Raw genomic sequence first — 27,370 nt, forward strand, 5'->3', positions numbered from 1 at the left:
CTACTTTCTTCCTTTCACTTCAGGGGTTGAGCCTTCAGACTTTCACATGGAAAGTGGATACTACATACAAACCTATTCTTTCTTCTTTTAACACAAAAAGTCTGTTTATAGGACAGGGAAGGTAGCTAAGTGGTACAATGTTAGTATCGCAGGAATGAGGAGCTGGGTTTTATTCCTCAGGTTCTCATACACAGAAAAAGCCAGAAGTGGTGCTGTGGCTCAAGTAGTAGAGTTCTACCCTTGAGCAAATGCAGCTCAGGGACAGCACCTGACCCCTGGGTTCAAGCCTAAAGACCAGCAAAACAAAAAGTCTGCTCATTTAAATTAATCAATGCTTCCTCTGGAATTTAAATGACAAACTTACAAGTGACATAAGTTCACTTCCAATAGTATTGCCCTCCTTTCCAGAGAGTTCAGGGACCGCAAACAGAACTCTGCTGTCATTTATAAACTAGCTGTTGTACAACATTAAGCATTAAGGCATACATTTCTGTTATTATTTTGAACACAATGGGATTTGTAAGGGTTGGTAAAAATAAGTGAAGGAAACCCTTCCTTTTCACCTATTTGTTGTGATAATAATGGATCTATTTTGCTGTGCACTCAAGTCCCACACTTGTCATTGAATTTCTCTCTGAACTACTTTTCAATTTCTTTTCTTCTTAGGGCACACACATTCACACACACACCCTGAAGAATTTTTACTAGTTCATCTAACAATGTTTTACTACCAATTCTTCTAGTCCACAAGTAATTGTATCATCTACATAGGACAAGACTATTACATTAGGCCACTGACTGCTCTGACAGGTCCCTGTGTCAACAGTCAGCCCTGCAGGAAACACGTGTGCACCTTGGCCCATGCTGCAGGTGCCATGCTGTGCTGGTGGTGGACTGATGAGGAGCACATACCCTGCTCTGGGCTTCTCACTCCTGTCCCAAGGGGCTTGCCAGGTTTGCCTATTGCATGAAGACTTTGGCACTGCCCTCCTCTCCTCAGCTGGCTCCTTACCAAACTTTTCTTTCCTGTACCTTCCATTTTGAGTTCTGGCATAGACCATGAGCCGAACCAACTTCCACCACATCAGATGAAGTCTCCACATCAAACTTTTGGTAAAAAAAAAAAAACATTTAAGTTAGAATGTACATATACAGTTTTGGCTGGGTTTTTCTCAGATCCCATATACAAGTGAGGCAAAGATGGTTGGCTGTGGATGCTCCAGGTTGTCATCTACTCAAAGTACTGAGACGTCTATAACAGAGACTTCATACAAGGGTGTAAGTGATCCAGAAAAATGAAAGATAATTTTAAAAGAAGTTCTCAACTCATTTAGCAAACAAAAAAATGTACACTTAATATTAAGCTAATTATGGGAGGAAAAATGACCTAGAGCTGGACAAACATAAAGATATAAGTGCTCAAGGTAAAGCAAGGGGGCCTTGGGTGGTCCCTGAGGGTCTAGTGAAAATCCTATGATAGCCTTGTTCAGTACCCACTGTGCTCAGTATCCCAGCTTCTTTCCCTTCCAGTCACTCTGAGGTATATCATTCCAGGTTAACCTGAGGAAGAAACAAGGGTTCGCCTAACATCTTGTTCTCTCATTAGGGTTCATATAGCTAGGGAATTAGAGGTTCTTGGTTAAATATTTAGATCTCTGGAGAGCAGAATCTTTGGGTCCTCAATTTGAGTCATATTAACTGCCCCTGCTGATGACATCAGAATTTTCTCTAAAATAAATATGAGTTTATTTGTATACTTTACCCAGTAATATTCACTGAATGGCTATTGAAAATAATCTAATTTAGAACTGAAATATTCATACAAAGGCAGAACTCTTAAAAAGCCTAATTTTGAAAAGGGCGACAGGATGAACTGTGTGGTAGGACTCTTGACATTTTGAAAACTTGTGTAACTTAACCCACTCTTAGTGATTATGTCTAGGGTGAATATGTACTCATCATGGATGACCACTTCTCTTCTGAGGACATAGCTTTTAGAATGAGCTGAAACTAAATATCCTGTCATTTGCCCCTGGGAGTGGCCTTGAAATAAAGTGCAATCAGAAAGGGAAAAACAACAAAAATGCTTAAACAGGTCTGAACAGCTCAGACTGAAAAGAGGTTTTCTCCTACATCTATGTACACACAGCAAAAGACCACAGTCTTCTCGTTCAAATATATTATTATTCTGGGACCTTAAATCATCACTACTTGATTCCTTCTTTTCTTATGATACTGTTTCAAGTATACTGAAATATTTGGCCACATTTTATATGTTGGGTTCTTTCTTTGAAGGTCTCATTGTCCTGCATAGTAACTTGAACCTCTGCAAGGACCTATGAACTAGTCAGAAACATAAAGATATGTGCATGTGAATTCACATGACAAAAGATAGCCAACTATTCATAACACTCTATCATTACCCTGGCTAATAAGATATTTCAAAATCAACTTCAATTGAGCACAATGACTATACCCTATGGAGGACTGTAGGCTTATACAAGAATGGTAACTTTTCTGCACAAGGGCCCAAAATCCATTTTACAAAATATCTTCCCTGGCCTTGGAGTGCTTTCTACTCAGGGCCTCGGTAATGTCCCTGGGCTTTGGTAACAAAGGGACAAAATTGTTGACACTACTTGTAGGAAATATGATAATTGGCCATAACACTCTCACAGCAAATCCTACCTAGTTTGCCTTTCAATTGTGATCTTTAAACCTCTTACTCTTGGGCAACTAAGAATTCTGATGTGAAGCACCAGTACCCTGTTAGATCAGGAGATCTTAATTACTTGATCCAAGCAGGACTCATGGTGTCCACATAACAGGATGCAGGTCCTTTTGCAATCACTTGGTAAAGGACTGTTTACTTATCATTCTGTAATCCATATCCAAATTCTTCCACTAAATATTTGGAAGAATGTATTGTTTACACAGATCATATTATTGGTCCTCAGGTTGAATTCAGGGCAAAAATTTGTGAGACTTCCTTTACCTTCTATACCAGATGCCCTTTTGTATCACTGATTTTTCACCTTAGGGTCTTGCTTCTCTGCCTGGGCCTTTCGACACACTAATTTTATAATTACCTTTCACGGGTAGTAGAAAAAGATAGGCACATATGACCAGAGCCATGCTTTTATTGGCTAAGATACCATTTTCATGAAGATTTTGTATGGGATGGCCTACTAATACTATCTAATTTCAGCTTCCTGAGTAGCTAGGATTCCACACATGAGGCAGTTTAATTGCTCATTTTTAATTGCTGGTCTTAAATTAAAAGGAGGAAAAAGTATTTTACCCATTCAGTGAGTATTAAGTCCCTTAAATTCTGAGTTCAAACAAAGTGTTGGCCAAATGAAAATAACAAAAAAAAATACAAAACATTAATAAAATGTTATCATCAGGCATATTTTAAATAAATATGTTGGTTCATAATTTGAGCTATATCACAGGCCTAGGTAGGACTCCAGTCTGTGAAACATCCCTTCTCAGAAAGCATTGTTTGTAAACATGAGAGAATGAGTGATTTCCAAATGGATGGTGTGTGTGTGTGTGTGTGTGTGTGTGTGTGTGTGGTACAAGTAGGAAGGCCAAAGGCACACACAAGTGCCTCCCAATCCCCCTATTTTTGGGGGGGGTCCGGTCGTGGGGCCTGAACTCTGGGCCTGGGCGCTGTCCCTCAGCTCTTCAGCTCAAGGCTAGTGCTCTACCACTTGAGCCACAGCGCCACTTATGGCTTTTTGCTTTTTGCTTATGTGGTGCTGAGGAATCCAACCCAGGGTCTCAGGCATGCAAGGCAAGTGCTCTACCACTGAGCCACCTTCCCAGCCCAAAATTACATTAATTTTTTTTTTGGTCGGTCATGGGGCTTGAACTCTGGGCCTGGGTGCTGTCCCTCAGCTCTTCAGCTCAAGGCAAGCGCTCTACCACTTGAACTACAGTGCCACATCCCCTATTTTTTTTTTTACTAGGCCTCTGTAGATAAGTAGAAGTGTTGGGCTGGGAAGTTAGTTCACTGTTAGAGCACTTGCCTTGCATGCATGAGGTCCTGGGATCAATTCCCCAGCACCACAAAAATGAAAAGAAAAAAAAGCTGGAAGTGGCCCTGTGGCTCAAGTGGTAGAGTGCTAGCCTTGAGCTGAAGAGCTGAGGGACAGCACCCATGCCCAGAGTTCAGGCCACAAGACTGGACCTCCCCCTCCCCACACACACAAAAAAGCAGAAGGGTGAATAGTGTGAGGGAAGAGGTCAAGGGAGCAACTAGCTAAATCTTGCAATGTGAAGTCCACTGTCCTTATCTTATAAATAGAATCATAGACAGGATTTAAGGATTCTTTTTTTATTGTGAAAATACTGTAAAGAGGAGTTTTATTTTTGAACAATTGAAATAAATACTGAAATTTTTGAAGCCACAGGAAGCCTGAGCTGAAGCACTGAAGGAAACCTCCTGCTCCCAGAGGTAGATTTCTTCAGAACAGCCCACAGAGATCATGCTTTGGTTCCTAGCTTTTATAGAGGCCAAGATGAGAGAATCTCATCTTGAAGCCAGCTCCACCTGGCTTCAACTCAGTTCCTGAGTTCAACACCTGATATTGGAACAAAAACATTCCTTCATGAAAGTGTGAAAGTAGAGCTCTTCATGTAACCAAACTGCTCTGGACATATCTAGAATGATTGTCTTATATAGGATCTGGAGTCTTGGTCTTGGTTTACTAATTAAGCACTTTCTGATGTAACAGACATTTTTTCTAAATGCCTCCAAGATATCTTTAATTACATAACTATACAATGGCATCTATCTTGGCTCTAGAAATTGTAATGCTTGGTCAACCTTTGTGTTTCTGTAAAAGAAGACAGTATATTTGTTGGAAGCCACATTATGGAAGATGGAATACTGGAGTCTATTACACAGCTAGCAGTCTGCAAGCAGCCTGTTGTAACAAAGACTTGCAGTCCACAAATACACTTAGACAACTTAGAAACAGGACAGAAAGGAAAAAAGGAATAAAAACTACACCAAGAAACCAATCAGCACCAAGAGATTGATGAATTGGGACACTAGGATGACCAGAGACAAGCCAGGAGACAGGACACAGGATATGATCACAGGGACATGTGGCATGGCATCTGGTGCCACTGCTGGTGCAGCCTAAATAGGGCCTAAGCAGGAGGCAGGGCTACAGGAAATTCCCAGTCCCACAAACTGAACTAACAGATTGAGTAACATATCAGCCAAATGTCCATGCCTGCTTCCAGGGATCCAGCCACACCCATCATTTGGGAGGCAAGTGATGGATGGGGAATTTCCTTCCCCCTGCATGAAGACAAGATGCCAGACCCCACCATCTACCATGTGGCCAATAGGGCACCAGCCGCACCTGACCTCCTGTGTGTGTGTGTGTGTGTGTGTGTGTGTGTGTGTGTGTGTGTGTTTCGTGTGTTCTGTGATGAACCCTGAGCTGTGTCTTGTAGTTGGAGGACTCCACATCTGCTATATCATAAGGTCTCTATCCTGTATTGGTTCTGTATTGCAATTTTAATTTTCTTACAGATCAAAGACTTTCCCATTTGGTACAATCCTAAGTTATTTCATTTGTGTGAATCAACTTATGTGTGTTAAGCTGTGACCTCCAGGTCTTTCCACACTGGTTGCATTCATAAGGTTTCTCTCCTTGTGTTCTGTGATGGATGTTGTGCCTTCCAGGCGAAAGAATTTCCATGCCTGCTACATACATTTCTCTCTGGTGGGTTTTTTTCTGATGGACAGAAAGGTGTATGTTTTGGGTGAAAGAATTTCCACAAGCTTACAAGCATAAAATTTCTCTCCTGTGTGTGCTCCCTGGTGGACAGTAACTTGTAGCTCTTGGCTGAAATACTTTCCACACATATGAGATTCATAAGGTTTCTTTCCTGTGTGTTTTCTGATGGGCAGTAAGGTATGACTTCTTGGTGAAAGACTTTCCACACATGTTACATTCATAAGGTTTCTTTCCTGTGTGTGTTCTCTGTTGGACAGTAAGGTTTGACTTCTTGGTGAAAGACTTTCCACACATGTTACATTCATAAGGTTTCTTTCCCGTGTGTGTTCTCTGTTGGACAGTAAGGTTTGACTTCTTGGTGAAAGACTTTCCACACATGTTACATTACATTCATAAGGTTTCTCTCATGTGTTTTCTCTGGTGGACAGTAAAGTGTAGCTTCTGGGTGAAAGACTTTCCACACACGTTACATTCATAAGGTTTCTTTCCTGTGTGTATTCTATGGTGGACAGTAAGGTTTGACTTCCAGGTAAAAGACCTTTCACACATGTTACATTCATAAGGTTTCTTTCCTGTGTGTGTTCTCTGGTGGACAGTAAGATGTGCCTTCTGGGTGAAAGACTTTCCACACACGTTACATTCATAAGGTTTCTTTCCAGTGTGTGTTCTCTGGTGGACAGTAAGGTGTGCCTTCTGGGTGAAAGACTTTCCACACACGTTACATTCATAAGGTTTCTTTCCTGTGTGTGTTCTCTGGTGGACAGTAAGGTTTGACTTCTTGGTGAAAGAATTTCCACACATGTTACATTCATAAGGTTTCTCTCCTGTGTGTGTTCTCTGGTGTACAGTAAGGTGTGCCTTCTGGGTGAAAGACTTTCCACACATGTTACATTCATATGGTTTCTTTCCTGTGTGTCTTCTCTGGTGGACAGTAAGCTCTGACTTCCGGATAAAAGACTTTCCACACATGTTACAGTCATAAGGTTTCTTTCCCGTGTGTCTTCTCTGGTGGTAAGTAAGGTGTGACTTCTGGGTGAAAGACTTTCCACACACGTTACATTCATAAGTTCTCTTTCCTGTGTGTATTCTCTGATGGACAGTGAGAGTTGACTTCTGGGTGAAAGACTTAACACACATGTTACATTCAAAATGTTTTTCTTTTGTTTGTGTTCTCTGGTGAACAGTAAGCTTTGATTTCTGGGTGATAGACTTACCACTCATGTTACATTCAAAAGGTTTCTCTCTAGTATGTGTTCTCTGGTGGATAGTGAGGTTTGATGTCCAGGTGAAAGATTTTCCACAAATGTTACATTCATAAGGTTTCTTCATTGTGTGCGTTCTCTGGTGGAGAGTTAGGTTTGACTTCGAGGTAAAAGACATTTCACACATGTTACATTCAAAAAGATTCTCATTTTTGTGTCTTCTCTGGTGGACAGTAAGATATACCTTACTGGTGAAAATCTTTCCACACATTTTTCTTTCATATGGTTTCTCTCCTGTGTCTGTTCTCTGAGGGACAATAGGGTGTGTCTTCTCGGTGAAAGACCTTTTACATTGTTTATATTCTTCAACTACAGAAGAGAAATGAGGACTATATACAGCATACATCTTACCAGTTTCACTGAAAACACTCATGTTCTGACTCCCAGTGACCTTTTCTGTCCTCATTCCTAAGGAGTTCCCATCAGCATACATCTTACCAGTTTCACTGAAAACACTCATGTTCTGACTCCCAGTGACCTTTTCTGTCCTCATTCCTAAGGAGTTCCCATTATTCTTAATCAGTTCTGACTTCTGTTTTGAGCTCAAATTAAAACTTCTTATAAGTCTCACTTTTTCCTCCCCTGGGTTACTATTCCTGACTGCTACTTCAGAGAGATATTTATTGTGACTTTCCTGACAGGTGTTAATAACATCTTCCATTTGTGGGACATCTAAAATGCATAACAGAAAAATAGACAAAAACATAAATGAGATCCATAAATTCCTTACTGTAAAGGTATTTTCTCACATTTTAAGTGTTACAAGATTTTCAAATATCAAAGCATTGTTTTAGGCAGAAAATAAAACTTTTCTCTGCAATATACTAACTATGAATGTAGTACTGACATTTTAAAATGGAAAATAATGTTTTTGTGTATTTCAGATTTTTCTATTTTTTTCTAGGAAATATTTACTCAAATTATTCATCTACGTACTCTTAATGCTTCCATTCTGAATGTCACTCTATGCCCAGCACAACTCATAAGCTATTGTCCTGATGAGAGAATAGCAGCACTACCATTCTCCTATTTTCCTCCTACCTGCACAATACTAGTTTAAAAGAAAATGAGATCTTTTGTACATGTCCTATTGTCTTTTGCTCTTAAAGAATGACTTCTCTACAGACAAAGAGAGTTGCTAATATTAACTACACTGGCACACCAAATTCAGTTTGTCCCCAGTGAATTCTGTATTGACAATTCCTTGAGACAAAGGATTACCTAGTTCACTGCCATTCATGACTCAGGGGCATTATGAATACTATCGTTCTGTACAGCTGAAGATAAACAGATCAACTGGGCTCTGGACCCATCATTAGCATTGTAGATGCTTTAACTCACCTGTGAAATTCTTGTCTGAAGCTTCTCTTATCCATGGTTCTGAACCTTGTTCCAGCCTCACAATCAATTCTGGTTTAGATACACAATGCCCTGTGAATAAGAAATAGTAGAGAACGATTTATCTTGGCTGGGTCATCATTAACGTAAGGTCGCAGACATCCTGTTCACAAGGTTGATCCTAAATGTGGTTCCTCAATTGTTTTTGTGGGGACAGTCTGGTTGTGGGACCTGAACTCTGGTCCTGGGCGCTGTCCGGCAGATCTTCAGCTCAAGGCTAACACTGTATCACATGAGCCACAATGCCAATTCCGGCTTTTATTTTCTGTTTATGTGCTGCTGAAGAATCGAACACAGGGCCTCATTCAGGGAAGGCAATTCCTCTACCACTGAGTCAACTTCCAAGCCCATGGTTTCTCAATTCTTAACTGCTCCATTGTGGAGTAGCATCCAGCTTTGGGTTTATTTTGCCAAATGTGTGGCTTGAACTCAGCTCTTTTGCTAAAAGCTAGCATTCTACTAGTTTGAGTCTTCACTACATTTCGAGTTTTTGAATGGTTAATTGGAGATAAGAGTCTCATGGTCAATTTTTTACAGCTGCTGATTTCAAACTGAAACCTTCAGATGTCACCTCCGGAGTATCTAGAATTTGTAGCTTGAAGCACTAACCCCTGTATCAGGTTTGGTTTACAAATACACACTTTCACCTACTGATTTCCAGAGCATACTGTCAGTAGTAATGTACGTTCTAGACTGCAGATCCACCTATAATAATTACCCAAGTCTGGCAAGTCAGTCTCCTATTAGTGGATCATAGCTTAGAACTTTTGTCCGACTACTGATTTGCCTTCTTAAAAAATGAGAATAAAATTAGCTCTTGTGTTAGATATAATGAAGTTGAAGATTCCCTTAGAAAAAAATGACACTTCCCATGACTCGTAATCTTTTTTTTTTTTTGAAAATGTAATGGTCCAAAGGCTTACACCTGTAATCCTACATTTAGGAGGTGAGATCAGAAGAGGCAGGCTTGAAACCAACCTGGGCACGGAAATACAGAATATACCCCAAAACAAAAGCCAAAATAGAATTGTGGCTCAAGCACTAGTGTGAAAGACAAACAGCACCAAGCTCTCAGACTCAAATTTGACTGGCTTTTATACTAGCAGTTTTTTACCTGGGAATGGACTGGAATCTTCTCCCTAAATAACATAGTCTAATGTCTACTAAAATAAAAGCACTTGATCTTCCAAGTAAAAATAACCTTTGCTCACCCAAGGACATGAAGTTGCTATAGGTCTCCAGCATTACATCTCTATGAAGGGTCCTCTGACCAGGATCCAGATCCTGCCACTCCCTCCAGGTGAAGTTCACAGCCACATCATCAAATGATAAATTCTCTAATGGCACATTTCCATCAAGAAATTAGACCTGGCTTATGAGAATTCCAACCTGGAATTTCATTATGCTGCAGGTATGCTTTTGTCTTACATAAAATATTTGCAGCTAGCTTTGTTATCTATTCACTGGGAGAATTAAATACCAAACTAGAAATATTTGACAATACATAAACCTGGTCATTGAAATACACAGATTTGCAGGGCGCTGGTGGCTTATACCTGTAATCCTAGCTATTCAGGAGGCTGAGGTCTGAGGATCAAGGTTCAAGACCAGCCCAGGCAGGAAAGTCCAAGAGACACTTATCTCCAATAAACCACCAGAAAATGAAAGTAGCACCGTCACTCAAGTGGTAGCACTCACCTTGACCTGAAGAGCTGAGGGAAAATAAACAGACCCAGAATTCAAGCCCCAAGAGAAATAAAAAATTACAGTTTCCATAATGCATGCAATCACATTTCTGCTGCTAGCAGTAGAGACAAGATAAAAACTCTAAGGAGACAATAATCTGGCATGATAACATTAAGTCTAAGGAGGTGTCTGAAAAATTATATTATCATTTTTGATAAAATTTCAGTACATACCAGGGTAAAAATGAATTAAACCAATATTTTTCCTCATTTACACATACTGCTTCACTATAAATCCTATTTAGACCTTCTATTAATAAGTACTCTCAAAAGCAAGCACCACACATTCAGAATATCACATGGAATACAGAACATAGAGCATTGCTAGATCTATGAAAAGCAGTGTCCACATGAATGTTCAAAAAACAGTAACAGTACTCCAGAAAATAACTAATGATTGGTTGGGCCCTTATAAGATTTAATTGTGGCTCTGATTGTACTATTAATATAGATACTTCATTTTTGCATGTTATCAATGGTAATCTTCCCAGTGTGCACTCAAGGAACTATGCTAGCTTTCTGGCGCACAGGGACAAAGTGCCAGAGAGCCTTTGGAACCCTGGTTTCCCGTACGTCTATCTGTTTGTGTTTTTGTGTTTCTCTAATTTTCTTTGTTTCTGGAATCCTGTAGAACTCTCTAGGCAATAATTTTCCTATACTACAGGTAAAAAAAAATGTCAATCCTAAGAGCCATGTCAGCAACTTAAAGCTGATCACTAAGAAAATCTTGTTCCAGATAGACCATTTGAAGAAAAGAAACAAATGAGACACATATGGAGGAAAGAGGGAATGAGAAAAGAAAAAAATGATAGAAAGATAGATACAAAGAGAGAGAAAGAGAAAAATAACCAACACTAGTGAGTAGAAAATCAAAAATATAGAGAGAAAATAGAGGAAAGAAATCTCGTGAGAATACTTTAGAAAACAAACAGGAATTTGTAGAAAGACCATACAGCTTAGCAACAAATACAGGTGAAGTTTCAAGTAAGACCAAGACCATGAAGTGGTCCAAGAACTATATATGGACAGTAATTTAAGTACATATAGGTTAATCATTCCTTAAGAACACACGAAGGTGTGCATCACCACACTATTTCAGCAATTCCAAGAAAATTTCATTGAGATAGTTTAATGTTACTCATGAGGAAGTGATCTGGTGGCAATCTATCCTTCACCTTCCATGAGAAGTAACCTGCTTGGTGTCATTACATCAAATAACAGGTATGACTACATTTTATGACAAGATGAAACCTAGACATTCTGAAGCCAATCTGAATTCAGCTTAGAAACAATATCACCATTTAATGTGCTAATCCTAGAAGCAATCTTTATCTGCTAATTTATAAGCCTTCTTTATCTAATTTATTAATATGCTCCTGAGGCTGAATCTGTGTGGTTGGTATTGTTTTTAATTCTTGGACATCTTTAGGTTCATATAATGGAATGGAAAACAAATGAAAAATAATAAAACAACTCACCAGAGATCCATTCATTCTGTCTTGCTGCTGACAATGAGCAGAAGATTCTGGAAGCATGGCTGGGATTTAAGGGAAATGATGCATTCAGAAATGAATCTGTGAGATTTTGTGCCCAGAATTTCCTCTGGCAAACATGATACATGGACTGGAAAACCGTAAATCCTTCTTTTTTAAATTTTTATTTATTTTTTATTGTGAAAACGTAAAGCCTTCTTATAAGCGAAGAATTTTTAATGTCTTAGGCAGAGTGTTAAACTGTCTAATAAACACAAATCCAGCCCATTTCCTGATAGATAGATATTATTAAACCTACTAATTTATATATTTATGTACACACTAAATTGGAAAAAATGAATGTTCCCACTGAAATTATTGAATAATTGAGAGCAAAAACATATATTTCCACTAAAAGTCATTCCTTATTACTGAATATACTTCAGGATGTATGAACTGCTTTTTTTTCCTTTTTTTTTTTTTTTTGACAGTCCTGGTTCCTGAACTCTGGGCCTGGGTGCTGTCCCTCAGCTCTTCAGCTCAAGGCTAGTGCTCTACCACTTGAGCCACAGCACCACTTCCAGCCTTTTCTGATTATGTGGTGCTGAGGAATTGAGCCCAGGGCCTCATGCATGCATCACTAAGCCAACTTTTCAGCCCATGAACTGCTTTTTTAATGCAAAAGTATGCTAGGCATCCATTGTATTTTGTGTTCTACCTCATTCATTTACATATTTAAACACCATGGAAAGCATGTATGATGTAACTCAGTAATTTTCACCCAAAGTTAGATAGAAAAATGTATATAGAATATATTTCTGCCGGGCGCTGGTGGCTCACGCCTGTAATCCTGGTGGACAGTAAGATATGCCTTACAGGTGAAAATCTTTTCACACATTTTACATTCATAAGGATTCTCTCCTGTTTGTGTTCTCTGAGGGAGAATAAGGTGTGTCTTCTCGGTGAAAGACCTTCCACACTGTTTATATTCTTCAACTACAGAAGAAACATGAGGTCTATATGCAGCACATATCTTACCAGGTTCACTGAAAGCATCCATGTTCTGACACCCAGTGAGCTTTTCTATCCTCATCCCTAAGGAGTTCCCATTATTCTTAATCAGTTCTGACTTCTGTTTTGAGCTCAAATTAAAACTTCTTATAAGTCTCACTTTTTCCTCCCCTGGGTTACTATTCATGATTGTTACTTCAGATAGATATTCATTGTGATTTTCCTGACAGGTGCTAATCACATCCTCCATTTCTTGGACATGTTAAATGAATAATAGAAAAATAGACAAAAACATAAATGAGATCCATAAATTCCTTAATGTAAAGATATTTCCTCACATTCTGTTACAAGATTTTCAAATAATAAAGCATTGTTTTATGCAGAATATATACTTTTCTACACAATGTAGTAATTAAGAAAGTAGTACTGCCATTTTACAATAGAAAACAATGTTTTCTGTTTTTCAGATTTTTCTATTTTTATCCAAGAAATATTTACTCAAATTATTCATGTATGTACTCTTAATGCTTCAATTCTGAATCTCACTCTATGCCCAGCACCACTGACAAGAAATTGTCCTGATCAGAGGATAGCAGCCCTAGCATACTCCTATTTTCCTCCCACCTGCATCATACTAGTTTAAAGGAAAATGAGATCACCTTTTCTACATTTCTCATTGTGTTTCTTTCTTCAAGAATGACTTCTCTAAAGACAAGAGAATTGCTAACATTAACTACACTGGCATACCAAATTCAGTTTGTCTCCACGTGAATTCTGGATTGACAATTCCTTGAGACAAAGGATCACTTACTTCTCTGCCATACATGACTCAGCAGCACTAGGAATACTATTGCTCTGTACAGCTCAAGTTAAACAGACCAACTGGGCTCTAGACCCATCATTACCATTCAAGATACTTTAACTCACCTGTGAAATTCTCTTCTGAGCCTTCTCTTATCCATGGTTCTGCACCTTGCTCCAGCTTGACAATCAGTTTAGGCTTAGGAACACAGAGCCCTGTGATTAAGAAATAGTGGAGAACTATTGCTCTTGCTGGGTCATCATTAATGTAAGGTTGCAGACATCCTGTTTCCAAGGTTGCTACTAAATCTTATTTCTCAATTGTTTTTTTTGGGGGGGGGAGTGTTGGGAGTCAAAAGTTAAGTCTCTCAACATAATAGGCTTAACTATCTCACTGGAATATCTTGAGGCTGAGTTTACAGATCCCACCTTTTCACCCCGCCCTAAGTAAACACCCTGCAGCTACTAACAACCACCTTTTCACCTTGCCCTAAGCAAACACCCTGCAGCTGCTTCGGCCAAGGAAAAAGCTTACTTATTCCAAGCATATAAATACCCTTGTGTGAAAAATAAAAATTGGCAGCTTGATCAGAATCCCTGTCTTGGTGTCATTCTACCACTTGAGCCACAGCATCACTTCCAGCTTTTTTTTCTGCTTATGTGGTACTGAGGAATCAAAGCACAGGGCCTCAAGCATGCAAGGCAAGCGCTGTACCACTGAGCCACCTTCCCAGCCCATGGTTTCTCAATTCTTAACAGCCCAATTGTGGAGTTTCCCCAACTTTGGTTTATTGTGCCAATTGTGTGGCTTGAACTCAGCTCTTTTGCTCAAAGATAGCATTGTACTAGTTTGAATCTTAGCTACATTTCTAGTTTTTGAATGGTTAATTGAAGATAAGAGTCTCATGGTCATTTTTCTACAGTTGCTGGCTTCAAACCAAAATCTTCAGATTTCAGCCTCCAGAGTATCTAGAATTCAAAGCTTGAAGCACTAAACTCTATATCGGGTTTGGCGTACAAATACACACTTTCAACTACTGATTTCCACATCATAATCAGTAGTAATGTATATTCTATCTAGACTGCAGATCCACCTCAATAATCATTCCAAGTCTGGGAAGTCAGTCTCGTATTAGTGGAACATAGTTTAGGATTTTTTTCCAACTACTGATTTGCTTTCTTAAATAGTGAGAATAAAATTAGCTCTTGAATTACATATAATCAAGTTGAAGTTTCCCTTAGAAAGAAATGAAACTTCCCATGGACTGGAATCTTATCTCTAAATAACCTAAACAGTCTAATGTCTAATAAAATAAAAACACTTGATCTTCCAAGTAAAAATGACCTTTGCTCACCCAAGGACATGAGGTTGCTATAGGTCTCCAGCATCACATCTCTATGAAGGGTCCTCTGACCAGGATCCAGATCCTGCCACTCCTTCCAGGTGAAGTCCACAGCCACATCATCAAATGATATCAAATTCTGTAATGGCACATGTCCATCAAGAAATCAGACCTGGGTTATGAGAACTCCAATCTGGAATTTCATTATGCTGCAGGTATGCTTTTGTCTTACATAAAATGTTTGCAGCTTGCTGTGTTATCTATTCACTGGGAGAATTAAATAGCAAATTAGAAATATTTGACAATATATAAACCTGGTCATTAAAATACACAGATTTGTAGGGTGCTGGTGGCTTATGCATGTAATCCATACTACTCAGGAGGCTAAGGTCTGAGGATCATGGTTCAAGGCCAGTGCAGGCAGGAAAGTCCATGAGACACTTATCTCCAATAAACCACCAGAAAACTGAAATTAGCACTGTAACTCAAGGGGTAGAGCACTCACCTTGACCTGAAGAGTTGATTGACAACAGCCAGGCCCAGAATTGAAGCCCAAGACCAATAAAAAATTACAGTTTCCCTAATGCATGCAAACACATTTCTGCTGCTAGCAATAGAGACAAGGTAAAAATTCTACGGACAGCTGGGAAGGTGGCTCAGTGGTAGAGCACTTCCCTTGCATGCATGAGGCCCTGGGTTCTACTCCTCAGCACCACATAAGCAAAAAGAAAAGAGCCAGAAGTGGCGCTATGGCACAGGTGGTAGAGCAATAGCCTTGAGCTGAAGAGTTGAGGGACAGCGCCCAGGCCCAGAGTTCAGCCCCAGGACCAGACCCCCCGCCAAAAAAAAAAAAAAAATTCTAAGGAGACAATAATCTGTCATGACAACAATAAGCCTAAGGTGGTATCTTAAAAATTATATTATCATTTTTTGATAAAATTTTAGTACATATCAGGGTAACAATGAATTACACAAATACTTTTCCTGCATTTACATGTACTACATGACCATACATTCTATTTAGATCTTCTATTAACAAGTATTATAATAAGCAAACAGAACATATTCAGAATATCACATGGAATACAGAACATAGAACATGACCAGATCTATGAAAAGCACTGTCCACATGAATGTTAAAAAAACAGTAGCAGTACTGCAGAAAGAAGCTAATGATTTTTTGGGCCCTTATAAGATTTGATTTAGTTCCCATATAAAAATATCCTAGGTTGGGCACAGTGGTAGAGCGCTTGCCTTGCATGCCTGAGGCCCTGGGTTTGATTCCTCAGCACCCCATAAGCAAAAAGAAAAAGCCTGAAGTGGCACTGTGACTCAAGTGGTAGAGTGCTAGCCTTGAGCTGAAGAGCTGAGGGACAGCGCCCAGGCCCAGAGTTCAGACCCCACGACTGGATCCCCCCCCAAAAAAAGAAAAAAATATCCTAGGTTAACCATGTTTGGTTTAAATACTAAATATTGAAATGTGGTCATAGATACCCTGATATTTCCTTCCTACATAAAAAAGAACTGCTACCATGAAGTTTTGTAAAGTTTGCCTACATTCTACAATACAAAATATAGGTAGGAGGGGAATAAAATGTTCCTTGACAAGATTTTCATTTTAATAGGCCTTCGTGGAAGGTGGAGGCAAATTTATGCAGGGTCACGGAACACTCAAGATGACAAAAATGATAAATATGACCAAATGATCAAATGTGGCACATATTCCTGAGTCATTTCAACAGTAGATCGTTAAGGATATATTTCAACTTTTGTTAGTTAATAGTGAAATTCCTCAGAGATCAAAATAAATTCTGGAGCAAACATCTTTGAGATTTTGCAACAAGTGATATTTCTAATAGAGAAGACCTCATCACAGTATTATTTTTTTTTTATCAAAAGTACTTCAAATCTTAAACTGGCAGGAAATTAAAATATTCAAAAATAGTGGAAAGGAAAAACAAAACTGAATACCACATCAAATGAAGTTAGACCAAAGATAACAGAAGCAGGAGAAATCTGATTTTCTTGTAGAGTATCAATTGGGGGAAGGAATTACTTTTCTGTATGGAACTCTGAAGTTGAGCTGAGGGGGAAAAGGATGGAGAGGTTGGAATTCCAGCCTCACAATACTGAGAGCACTGAGAGCTGGCTGCAGAAGGCTTAAAAGAGAATTCTGGAGAGGGTTCAGAAACTAGAGTGCAGGCCTTTTCCTTAGTTTTGGAAAGCAGCTGAAACTGAGGTGCTGTTGACCTTGAGGGCTAGGTAAGGTGAACGTCATGTCTGCATTTTCTCTGGGTACCAGTCTCTGTCTCAGGAGAAAAAGGAAATATGTTTCCCCCACAACCGGTTGTGGCTCTGATTGTAATATTAATATAGATACTTCATTTTTACATGTTATCAATAGTAATCTTCCCTATGTGCACTCAAGGAAATATTCTTGCTTGCTGGCACCCAGGGACCAAGTGCCAGAGAGCCTTCAAAACCCTAATTTCCCCTAAGTCTATCTGTTTATGTTTTTGTGTTTCTCTAATTGTCTTTGGTTCTGGAATCCTGTAGAACTCTCTAGGAAACAATTTTCCTAAACAATGAGTAAGAAAAATGCTAATCATAAGAGCCATGTCAGCAAAGTAAAACTGATTACTAAGAAAAACTAGCTCCCAGATAGATCATTTGAAGAAAAGAAACAACTGAGACACATATGGAGGAAAGATGGAATGCAAAAAGTAAAAAAAAAAAATGATTCAAAGATAGATACAAAGAGTGAGGAAGAGAAAAATAACCAACACTAGTGAGTAGAAAATCAAGAATGGAGGGAGAATATAGAGGAAAGGAATCTTGTGAGGATACTTTAGAAAACAGGGTTTTGTAGGACGACCATAAAGTTTAGCAACAAATATAGTTTCAAGTAAGACCAAGACCATGAAGTAGCTCAAAAAGTAGATATGGAGATTAATTTAAGGACATATAGGTTAATCATTCCTTAAGAACACATGAAGTTCTGTGTGACCAGACTATTTCAGCAATTCCAGGAAAATGTCATTGAATTAGTTTAATGTTACTCATGAGGATGTGATCTGGTTGCAATCTATCCTTCACCTTTCATGAGATATAACCTCCTTGGTGTCATTACATCACATAACAAGTGTGAATCAACTTTATGACAACACAAAACATAGACATTCTGAAACAAATATGCATTCAACTTAGAAAGAATATAACCATTTAATCTGCTAAATCTACAAGCCATCTTTATCTGATTTAAGAATATGTTCCTGAGGCTGAATCTGTGTGGCTGGTATTGTTTTCAATTTTATTTTTTGGGTGGGGGGTCCAGTCGAAGGGCCTCAACTCTGGGCCTGGGCGCTGTCCCCCAGCTCTTCAGCTCAAGGCTAGCAATCTACCACTTGAGCCACAACTTCCGGCTTTTTTCTTTTTCCTTATGTGGTGCTGAGGAATGGAACCCAGGTTCTCATGCATGCAAGGCAAGCGCTCTACCACTGAGCCACCTTCCCACCCCCTTGTTTTTTAATTCTTGAACATCTTTAGGTTTATATAATGGAATGGAAAACAAATGAGAAATAAAAACTGAAAAAAAACCTCACCAGAGATCCTTTCATTCTTTCTTGCTGCTGACAATGAACAGAAGATTCTGGAAGGATGGCTGAGATATAAGGCAAATGACATATTCACAAAAGAATCTGTGAGTATTTTGCCCCAGAATTTCCTCTTGCAAACATGATACATGGTCTGGAAAAGCATAAAGCTTTCTAATAAGTGAAGAATCTTTAATGTCTCAAGAACATTAATTTCTCCTATAAACACAAATCCAGCCCATTTCCTGATACATAGATATCATTAAAGCAACTAATTTCCATGTTTATATACTCACTAAATTTTTAAAAATGAAAGTTCCCCCCAAAAATGAATAATTGAAAGCAAAAACATATCACATTTGCACTAAAAGTAGTTATTACTGAATGTACTTCAGGATGTATGAATTGCTTTCTTTTAATGCAAAGGTATCCTAGGAATCCATTGGAATTTATGTGCTACCTCATTGATGTACATATTTAAACTCCATGGAATGCATGTCTGATGTAACTCAGTAGTTTTTGTCAAATGTTATAAAGGAAAATATATACAGAACATATTTCTGGTGTGATCTTATTTCAATAATGATTGTCAAATGGCAAATTTCACTGTACCCATTGCACACCTATGCAATGACTTGTAATTTGACATTTAGCATGCTTTGGCCACAGGAACATGAGTAAAGATGATGTAAACCCTGGTTTGAGAAGTTCCTACTGGTCACTTTCCTAAACAGTCATGGGAAGAACCTTGGCCATCCTACTGGAGATACAAGGCTAAAAAAATGTACAGCATAAAATACACAATATAGGAGTGACACAACTGATGATAGGCAACATCTACAAAGCATACAACCTTGAGAAGACATATTACCCCAAGGTTTCTTCTGTGATTTTTCTTATAAGACCAAAGGTCCCTGACCAACCTGAACTACCAGGCACAACCAACTGATTAGAGCTAGCATTAGCAAATCCACAGACGGCATATTTAAGAGAAGTTTCAATGAATACATACTAGAAGTCTTAGTGGAAACAGGCTGCATAAATTAGCGAAAAGATTAGGGATTTGTACATAAATAAATACGTTCAGTCAAAATAATTGCCCAACCATCCCAAACCACTGCCTCACGTACCCTGTGATAACTACGCTCTGGTTTATTCCTCAATCCATCACATCACACGGCAAGAAATTAGTTTAAATGTTTCAACAGCAAAAAGTGATTGAGAGTGGTGTAGGAAAGAGTACCAGGTGAATCTGGTACTCAGGGAAGTGGCAACAATTTTTGCATAAGGCAAGAGAAGCTAGCAACATCTTCCCCTTCCTGTGCTTTACTGCTTCTGCTCTATATGGCTTCCCAGAATTGACAAGGTCTGTTCATTTAGGATGGAGATTCCTTTTCATAGGGTGCTCTGCTTCAAACATTGCTAGGCTTCATTCCTAAAAATACAGGCCCAGTACTCACTACTCCAATATCCCATGTACAACTGTCTCTAGAAACAGGATTGTGTACAAACGCTTGGGAACTCAAGCCGGGAAAATAAAAACTCAAGCCAAATAGATTAAAACATTTCTAAGAGAAACAATACAGAAGCCCCAAATACAACTGCAGTGTAAGAGGACTCAGGCAGGCACACACCTCACAATTTCACTAGAATTTTCTTCCTGTACTCCTCTTACACCTGGGCAAAGCAAATAAAGTCACATGAGTTAATAGAAGAATCCCTTGGTCTTGGAGTACAAATGCACAGCTCTTGGGCTCTCCTAGTCTGGACAATCACCCAGCTTGCTCTGAGACATTTGGGAATCAGGCTCTTGCATCTGAAGACCAAGAGGCTAATGGCAGCACAAACTCCTGAACCTCAAGCAAATTATCAACCCCAGACTGGAGAAAAGCATGGAGAGGGAAGTAGGCGCTTTGGCTCAAGTGTAAAGCTCTCCCTCTGAGCTGAGGAGCTCAGGAATGCTGCTTGCAGGCCCAGAGTTCACGCCCCACCAAACAAACAGAAACAGATAAAGAAACAGAAACCCATGGAGGGGAGACTCCCGCAGCAATTGCACAGTTCCTACCTGACATCAGCTCCAAAGCCTGAGATTCCCTCAAGTTACAGCTCCCAAGCTCCACTGCACAGAGCTGGGCGCCGGACTCCTGGCTCCTAAGGCCAAACTATACTTCAGGGCACTTCCAGCGACAAGGCAAAAAAAAGAATCATGAAGAGGCAGACTTAAAAGGCCTATGGTGGGTGGGGAGACGCATGCGCAAAAGCATCTTCTGCCCCACCTCCACCCTGCGGAAAACAAAAACAAACCAGGACTTTCAAAGAAAATATCCTCCATGGAGACTATAATTCCTACAATGCTCGGTGCCACCCTGCTACATACCTGGGTATGTGTGCATTGGGACTTTTCTCTCCCTGCTGTGGGAGTTAAGCTCAGTTTCTTCTTGAAAACCACTGTTTCCTCTTGAAATACATAAGACCACCCAGAAAACAGATTTATATGGAGAGAATTGGATGTATAGGCTTTTTGATTCTTAGTTCTAATAATGAACTTGAGGTGATGAGATGGCGTTGCTTATACCTTTCAGTTTATTCAATGCCTGCCTTCTGCTGAATGTAAATTTTATCTCTCTTTTGTCTTAAATTTTTTAATACATCCCCTCTTACTTTACAAAGGTATTCACCGCCACTAAACTTATACCTGGGTCATTTCCCATTGCTGAAATGTATACACTGGCATAAAATAGTGAGCTTGTTAGGTAAATATGCAGCATAATACTACTGGTGATTTGGATTTCACAAAATCTAACAATTAATTTTCCAGAAACTCCCCAATTCTATCTATTAAATCAAATGAGTTTTAATTTTTTTGCTGAATTTTGCATTTCATTTAAGGATTTTATGTTTTGTTTTGTTGTTGGTCCTGTGGCTTGACCTCACAGTTCAGGCATTGTCTGTGACCATTTGCTATGCTCTATTTGCATTTCCTTTAATAATTTCTTCAGGTAACTAGTGAAAAGTTCCCACACAGGGATTCTTATGAATATGGCACATCACCTCCATTTCCCTTCAAAGAGATAGTTGTTAGGGGGGTCAGGAATGAATGGAGGAGAGATAGAAGAGTAAAGTTTAGGCTAGGCTATGTTGATGTGAAGCTTAATCACTTGCAAACCAGTCTGCTTTTGTCTTTTCATTTTGCATGTGAAAATCTCTTTAGAATTCTTACCTCTTCTCTGATCCTAACAGTTCCTCTCAGTAGCTTTAGGCTACATATCTAGGGGACCTCAGACTTGTCTTCTCAGACCTTAACCATTAAAGTATGCAGTAAATCTTTGTCTCCTGCCCCAATGCCATCAGAGCACAAGCAAGGCTCTGAGAGCCAATGGGATGATAATTAAGGAGACAGAGAGATGGCTGATGGCACAATTCTGCTATATTTCTCAAATGCTTGCGTAATATTGGTCTAGACCCACTGTGCCCAAAAGTGCAAACAGCACACATCTTTTCTCATTTTATTTCAATACATCTTTTCCACCCAAGCCTCCAGACAGTTAAAGCCCCAGGCCAAAAGCTAGAACACACACTTCCTCAAACCAAGAAAGGGCAAGGACTTGCAGTCCTGAGGGTGGGAGTTAATGGCTCTGAAGCTTTTGCTCCCATTTTGCCTGCTCCTGGCAAGCACCCCAGGGTCTACAACAGTCTCCCTCTCTCTTATCAGAAAACCTACACTTGTCTCTTAGGTGTTTATTGTGATATTTTGAAATCCCTTCCATAAAAAATAATTGGGAAAGACTGGATTGGAAACTTTCATGTATGATTTTAGTTCTTCAGTGTATGGGTTCTCCATGTCTCTATTGTGGAGCTGAACTATTCCTCATGAAAATGGGAATCAAAGAGCATATTTGAATGTATAGACTTCAACTTAAAAGCACCTCTAACAATATAAAGAAAAAATAATTTCATCTTTAAAAATAAATTCCTGGGAAGTGGCACTGTGGCTCAAATGGTAGAGCGCTCGCCTTGAGCTGAAGAGCTGAGAGACAAGTGCTCAGGCCCAGAGTTCAAGCCCCACAACCACAAAAAATAATCCTCCCTAAAACTAAATTCCTGAGAGACAAAGTGATAAAACTGGGGAGCTTCCAACAGTATCTGTGAAATGTAGTTTTCTTTTCTTTTCTTTTCTTTTGTTGGTCATGGGGCCTGAACTCTGGGACTAGGTACTGTTCCTCGGCTCTTCTGTTCAAGGCTAGTGCTCTACCACTTAAGCCACAGTGCCACTTCTGGCTTATTCTGCTTATGTGGTGCTGAAGAATCGAACCCAGGACCTTATGCATGCAAGGCAAGCACTCTACCACTGAACCGTCTTTCCATCCCTGAAATATAGTTTTCATTGTTCAAGCCTACATTTATGATGAATTTCTTTATTCTTTTATCCTTTTGTTTGGTTTGGTTTTGTTTTTGGTTATGCCACTTGAACTGTGAGCCTAGGAAACATCCCTTAGCTGTTCAGCTCAAGCCAAGTGCTCTACAATGTGAGCTAAAGCACCAGTTCTGGTTTTCTGGTTTTTATTGGAGATAAGTGTCTCACAGACAATGCTGCCCAGGCTGACTTTGGACTGCGATCCTCAGGTTTCAGCCTTTTGAATAGCTAGGATTAAAGACATGAGGTACCAGCACCCAGCTTGCATTTCTTTTCTTTTATGTCCCAGCCTTGGGGCTTGAACTCAGTGCCTGGACACTGTCCCTAAATTTTTGCTCCAAACTAGCACCCTAGTACTGGAGCCACAATTCCACATTCGGCTTTTTCTATGTATGTGGTACTGAGGACTTGAACCAGAGCTTCATACATGTTAGGTCAGCACTCTACCACTGTTTCAGGACAGCCACAACACCAACAGTGCTCTGGAAGGGCAATGGGATGATAATGGAACAGACTGAGAGAAGGCCAATGATGAATCTCTCTTAATTTCAGCAATAACCTTAGCTGTAGACACTTTCTAGATCGGTCCAGTGCTTGCATCACATTGTTCTAGTACTCACTGAGTCAACAAGTGCAGACCATATGCATCTTTCCTCATTCTAGTTCAACCTTAGTCCAACAAACACCTAGAGGTAAGCCCCTAGGCCCAGAAGCTAAAAGGAACACTCCCTCCTATGACAAGGGCAAGTACTTATAGCCCTGGAGATTGGAGTCTGTGGTTGTGGAGCTTTGACTCACACCTTTCCAGCTCTTGGCAACTCAGGGTCTGCACCACTTCCCCCTTTTTCATTTTGTAAATTGAGCAAGTGTCTATCAGCCTGAACCTGGAAAATCAGCAGATCATACATCTCAGGAAGAATGGAAGAGTAAAGAAATACCAAAACAATAAACAGGAAAATGCCTACGAAATAACAAAAAGAGTGCTATTTCCCCAGGTGAATCCCTATAGGTAATGGAGAAGTGATACAGCTAAGCCTGCATGGTGGAGTGACCAATACCAGATATCTGACCCGGAAGCTGCATAATGCCTAAGCTTAAATGATCAGAGGGCAAGGTTCCTCAAATATGTCACTGGATATTGGTACAAGTCATATTTCCATCATATTCAAGAGGGATAACACAGATGTACTGACAATTAGCATGACACATCATTTTTAACTGGGTCTTTAGCAGGTCTATGTGATTATCAACATACATCATTGCTGTTTCCAAATCATAAAACATATCACAATCATTTTATCTACTCCCACCTGAATATCAAGGGTAAAACAGAAACATTTCAAACTAAAGTATTAACACGTTTTTCTGTATATATGGTTTCTACAAGGGTCACAGGAGAAACAGTAGCACTAGCAATAAGAGTCGGGGTAGCAATAATGTGGGCAACCAATATTCCCCAAAATCTGCAGCAATGGCAAAGAATCCTCTGAACCTCGATAGCAAACAGAGACCCAAACTTATTATACCAAGGTTCTATCAACTGAACATGCAATGTAAGTTAAGGAGATTGCATAGTAAGCTAGGATTACTCATGCAGTTAGTGAGAACACAATTGTTCCTGCAAGAGGCATGAAACACCACCTCAACAATGAAAACCATACCCAGCCCAACTACTAGTATGTATGGATACATAACACAAGCTTGCACAGTAAATGAAACAAAACCATGAAACTGGACAGGTCTCTGAAACAGAGGTATGGGATGGTGAGAGGCATTAACTTGAGCCAGGCTCAAGTTGTCAGGGTGTGCTTGTCCACACAAACTGACAAACATGGGAGCCAGCAAGGTACCACTGATCACATCACTCCTCTGAGACCAGTCCTGCCTTACATACTGGGAGACTCCTACCACTAGAACTGTGGACAAGGTGTGAAATCCACAGGCGATGGATCATCGAAACCATTGGAATCGCTGGGTATAGTGGAACCCAAGAGGGATGCACCACATCTCCTGCCTAAGGAATTCTACAAGTGTTATGCATAAGCTCCATCTTTTTCCATTGGTTCGCCTTTTCCTCCAGAGGAAGTCAGACCCATAATATATCCCTGAATACCTTACCATATTTTTACCTTCTACCTCAGGATCTGCAATAGTCAATAACTGTGATCAATGAAGTAGAGGATATAATATTTGTATAATAATGAGACTTACATCTGTGAGCAATGAACAATTCAAAAATAATATAGGAAGTAAATTCTATTTATACTAGTACAATAAACATAAAACTTAGAAGTGAATGTTTTAAAAATGTAACCAAGAACAATGACAACTATGGGACACAGCTAGTGTAGGAAGCACCCATTTTTGCCTGATCCTTATATCCTTGCCTCTCAGGAACTTACTTTTAACTTTTACAGAAAGAAAGAATTCTTTTTCCTTCATATTTTGTAAGTGCTCCAGTGTTGCCGTCTATACATCCAAACGTGCCTCACGATCTCCATTTTCATGAGGAATAGCTAAGGCCCACTAAAAGAGGGATGGAAAACCCTTACACTGGAGGACTGAATATCAGGTATGAAAGTTTCCTACACAATCCTTCCCAATGTGGAGAAAGGATCATCTTCAATCACAATAAACCCTTAAGAGACAAGCTTAGAATGTCTGATATGAGGGAGGGAGGCAAAAGATTTATTCCACAGTGTAATGGATACAGTCTGGGAAGACAAGTCTGAGGTCCCCTAGATACGTGGCCTAGACTTGCTGACAGGAACTTCTAGGATCAGAGAAGAGGTAGAAAATCAAAACAAAATAGGATATGCAAAACAGAAAAGAAAAAAAACAGGCTGGTTTGGAGCAAGTAATCAAGCTTCACATGAACATAGACCTGCCCTGAACTCTACCTCCTCCCACATTCATCCTGATCTACCTACACAACCATTTTTTTGAAGAGTCTTGGAGGAGGAGTACCATTTTCTAAGAAACCCCTAGGAGGAAACTTTTCACTAGTCTCCTGAAGCAATTAATAAAAGAAAGGCAAGTACAGCACAGCAAATGCTCACAGACAGTGCCCAAGCTCTGAGTTCAAGCCACAGGACCAACAACAAAACAAGGGGAAAACTTTATAAGGAAAGGCAAATTCAGACATAAATAACCAAAAACTCCTTAAAATTTCATAGATGGAATTTGGGAGTTTGGGGGAAAGTAATGAGTAGAATTTGACAAATCCATTTAATTCAAAGATTATAAAGTATATCTGTCTTTAAATTCTTTTATTTTATTCCAGTATATATATTAGGGCAGAGGAAGATGATGCCAGAATCAATCAGTTTACTGTCTGCAAGTACTTTTTTTTTTTTTTTTTTGGTTGATCTTGTGGCTTGAACCCTGCCTGAGCACTGTCCCTGCGTTATTCAGCTCAAATTGATCTCTCTACGACTTGAGCCACAAGGCCACTTCCATTTTTTGGTAGTTAGTTGGGGATAAGATTTATGGACTTTCCTGCCCAGGCTGGCTTTGAACTTGGATCCTCATATCTCAGCTTCCTGAGTACCTAGGATTACAGGCATGAGCCATTGGCACCCAGCTGCAAATACCTTTGTAAAGTGACAGGGGAGATATTCAAAACTTTAAGGAAAAACAGAGACATAATTTACATTCAGCAGAACGTACTTTATGAACAAAAACAAAAATAAAAACTAAGTAGATTCATAACCTAAATTATATTAAAAGAACTAAGAATTAAAAAGCCAAATTATGCAATGCTCCTAATACATTTGTGTTTTTAATTGGTCTCACAATATTTATGTTGGTAAACTGAATTTTCAAGAAGAAACTCAACTAAGTTCCCGCAGCTCGGAGAGAAAGGTCCCCATGCATCCATGCACACTTAGGACCAAGTGCCTTGTGCCAGTCAAAACCCTGTAACAAGCCCACTTCCTCCAGGTGAATTGTGCATTGCATTCTGGGAATTGTAGTTTCTATGGAGGAATAGATCCTTTGAAAGTTTGGGGGTGGGGTGGGGGATGGGGTGTGGAGGGAGGAAGAGGTGCCAGTTCCTCCTTGCTCACTGTGTTTTTATTTTGCAAATTCGGGTTACTTTGCTTTTCCCTTGCTGCTGGAAGTGCTCTAAAGTGCAGCTTTGCACTCCATAGTCAGATCCAAGAGGTAGAAGCCCAGATTCTGTTTTTCAGGGGAACTTGGGAGCTGTAACATGAAGCAATCTGAGGCTCCTAGCCCGAGTCTGCCCTTCCCATCTTTCCCCAGACTGTGGTGGATGATATTTTATGGGCTTATAGGTTTGTTCTGCCATTAGCACTCCAGGTGCCAGAAAGGGGTTCACAAACCTCTGATTTTCGAGACAAGGAGAGTCAGGAGTTGTGCGTTTATACTCCTAAACCTAGAGATTCTGGTACTCAGCCATGTGATTTTATAAACTAGCTTTTTGTGAATTGAAGCCAATGAATGGTAAACATTCCTTGAAAATGTCTTATATAAACAGTGATCTTCTTTTCACCCTCTGCACTTCCTATGGCTTTTGAAACTTTCAAAATGTTGCTGGCAAGATATACT

General features: G+C 39.6%; 1 protein-coding gene across 1 annotated transcript in view; it reads right to left on the reverse strand.

The window, feature by feature from the left end:
- Positions 1-713: 713 nt before the first annotated feature.
- The window catches only part of LOC138806657 (zinc finger protein ZFP2-like), a 48,286-nt gene continuing 21,629 nt past the window's right edge, over positions 714-27,370 (reverse strand). The window contains exons 6-7 of the mRNA XM_069992077.1: positions 6,301-6,831; positions 714-1,107 (exon numbers count right to left, since the gene is read on the reverse strand). Of these exons, the coding sequence (XP_069848178.1) occupies positions 714-1,107; positions 6,301-6,831 (925 nt within the window). The remainder of the gene's footprint in view (positions 1,108-6,300; positions 6,832-27,370) is intronic.

Source organism: Dipodomys merriami, unplaced genomic scaffold, assembly GCF_024711535.1.
Source record: "Dipodomys merriami isolate MVZ:Mamm:240054 unplaced genomic scaffold, mDipMer1.0.p SCAF_403, whole genome shotgun sequence".
In the NCBI taxonomy this organism is placed as follows: Eukaryota; Metazoa; Chordata; class Mammalia; order Rodentia; family Heteromyidae; genus Dipodomys; species Dipodomys merriami.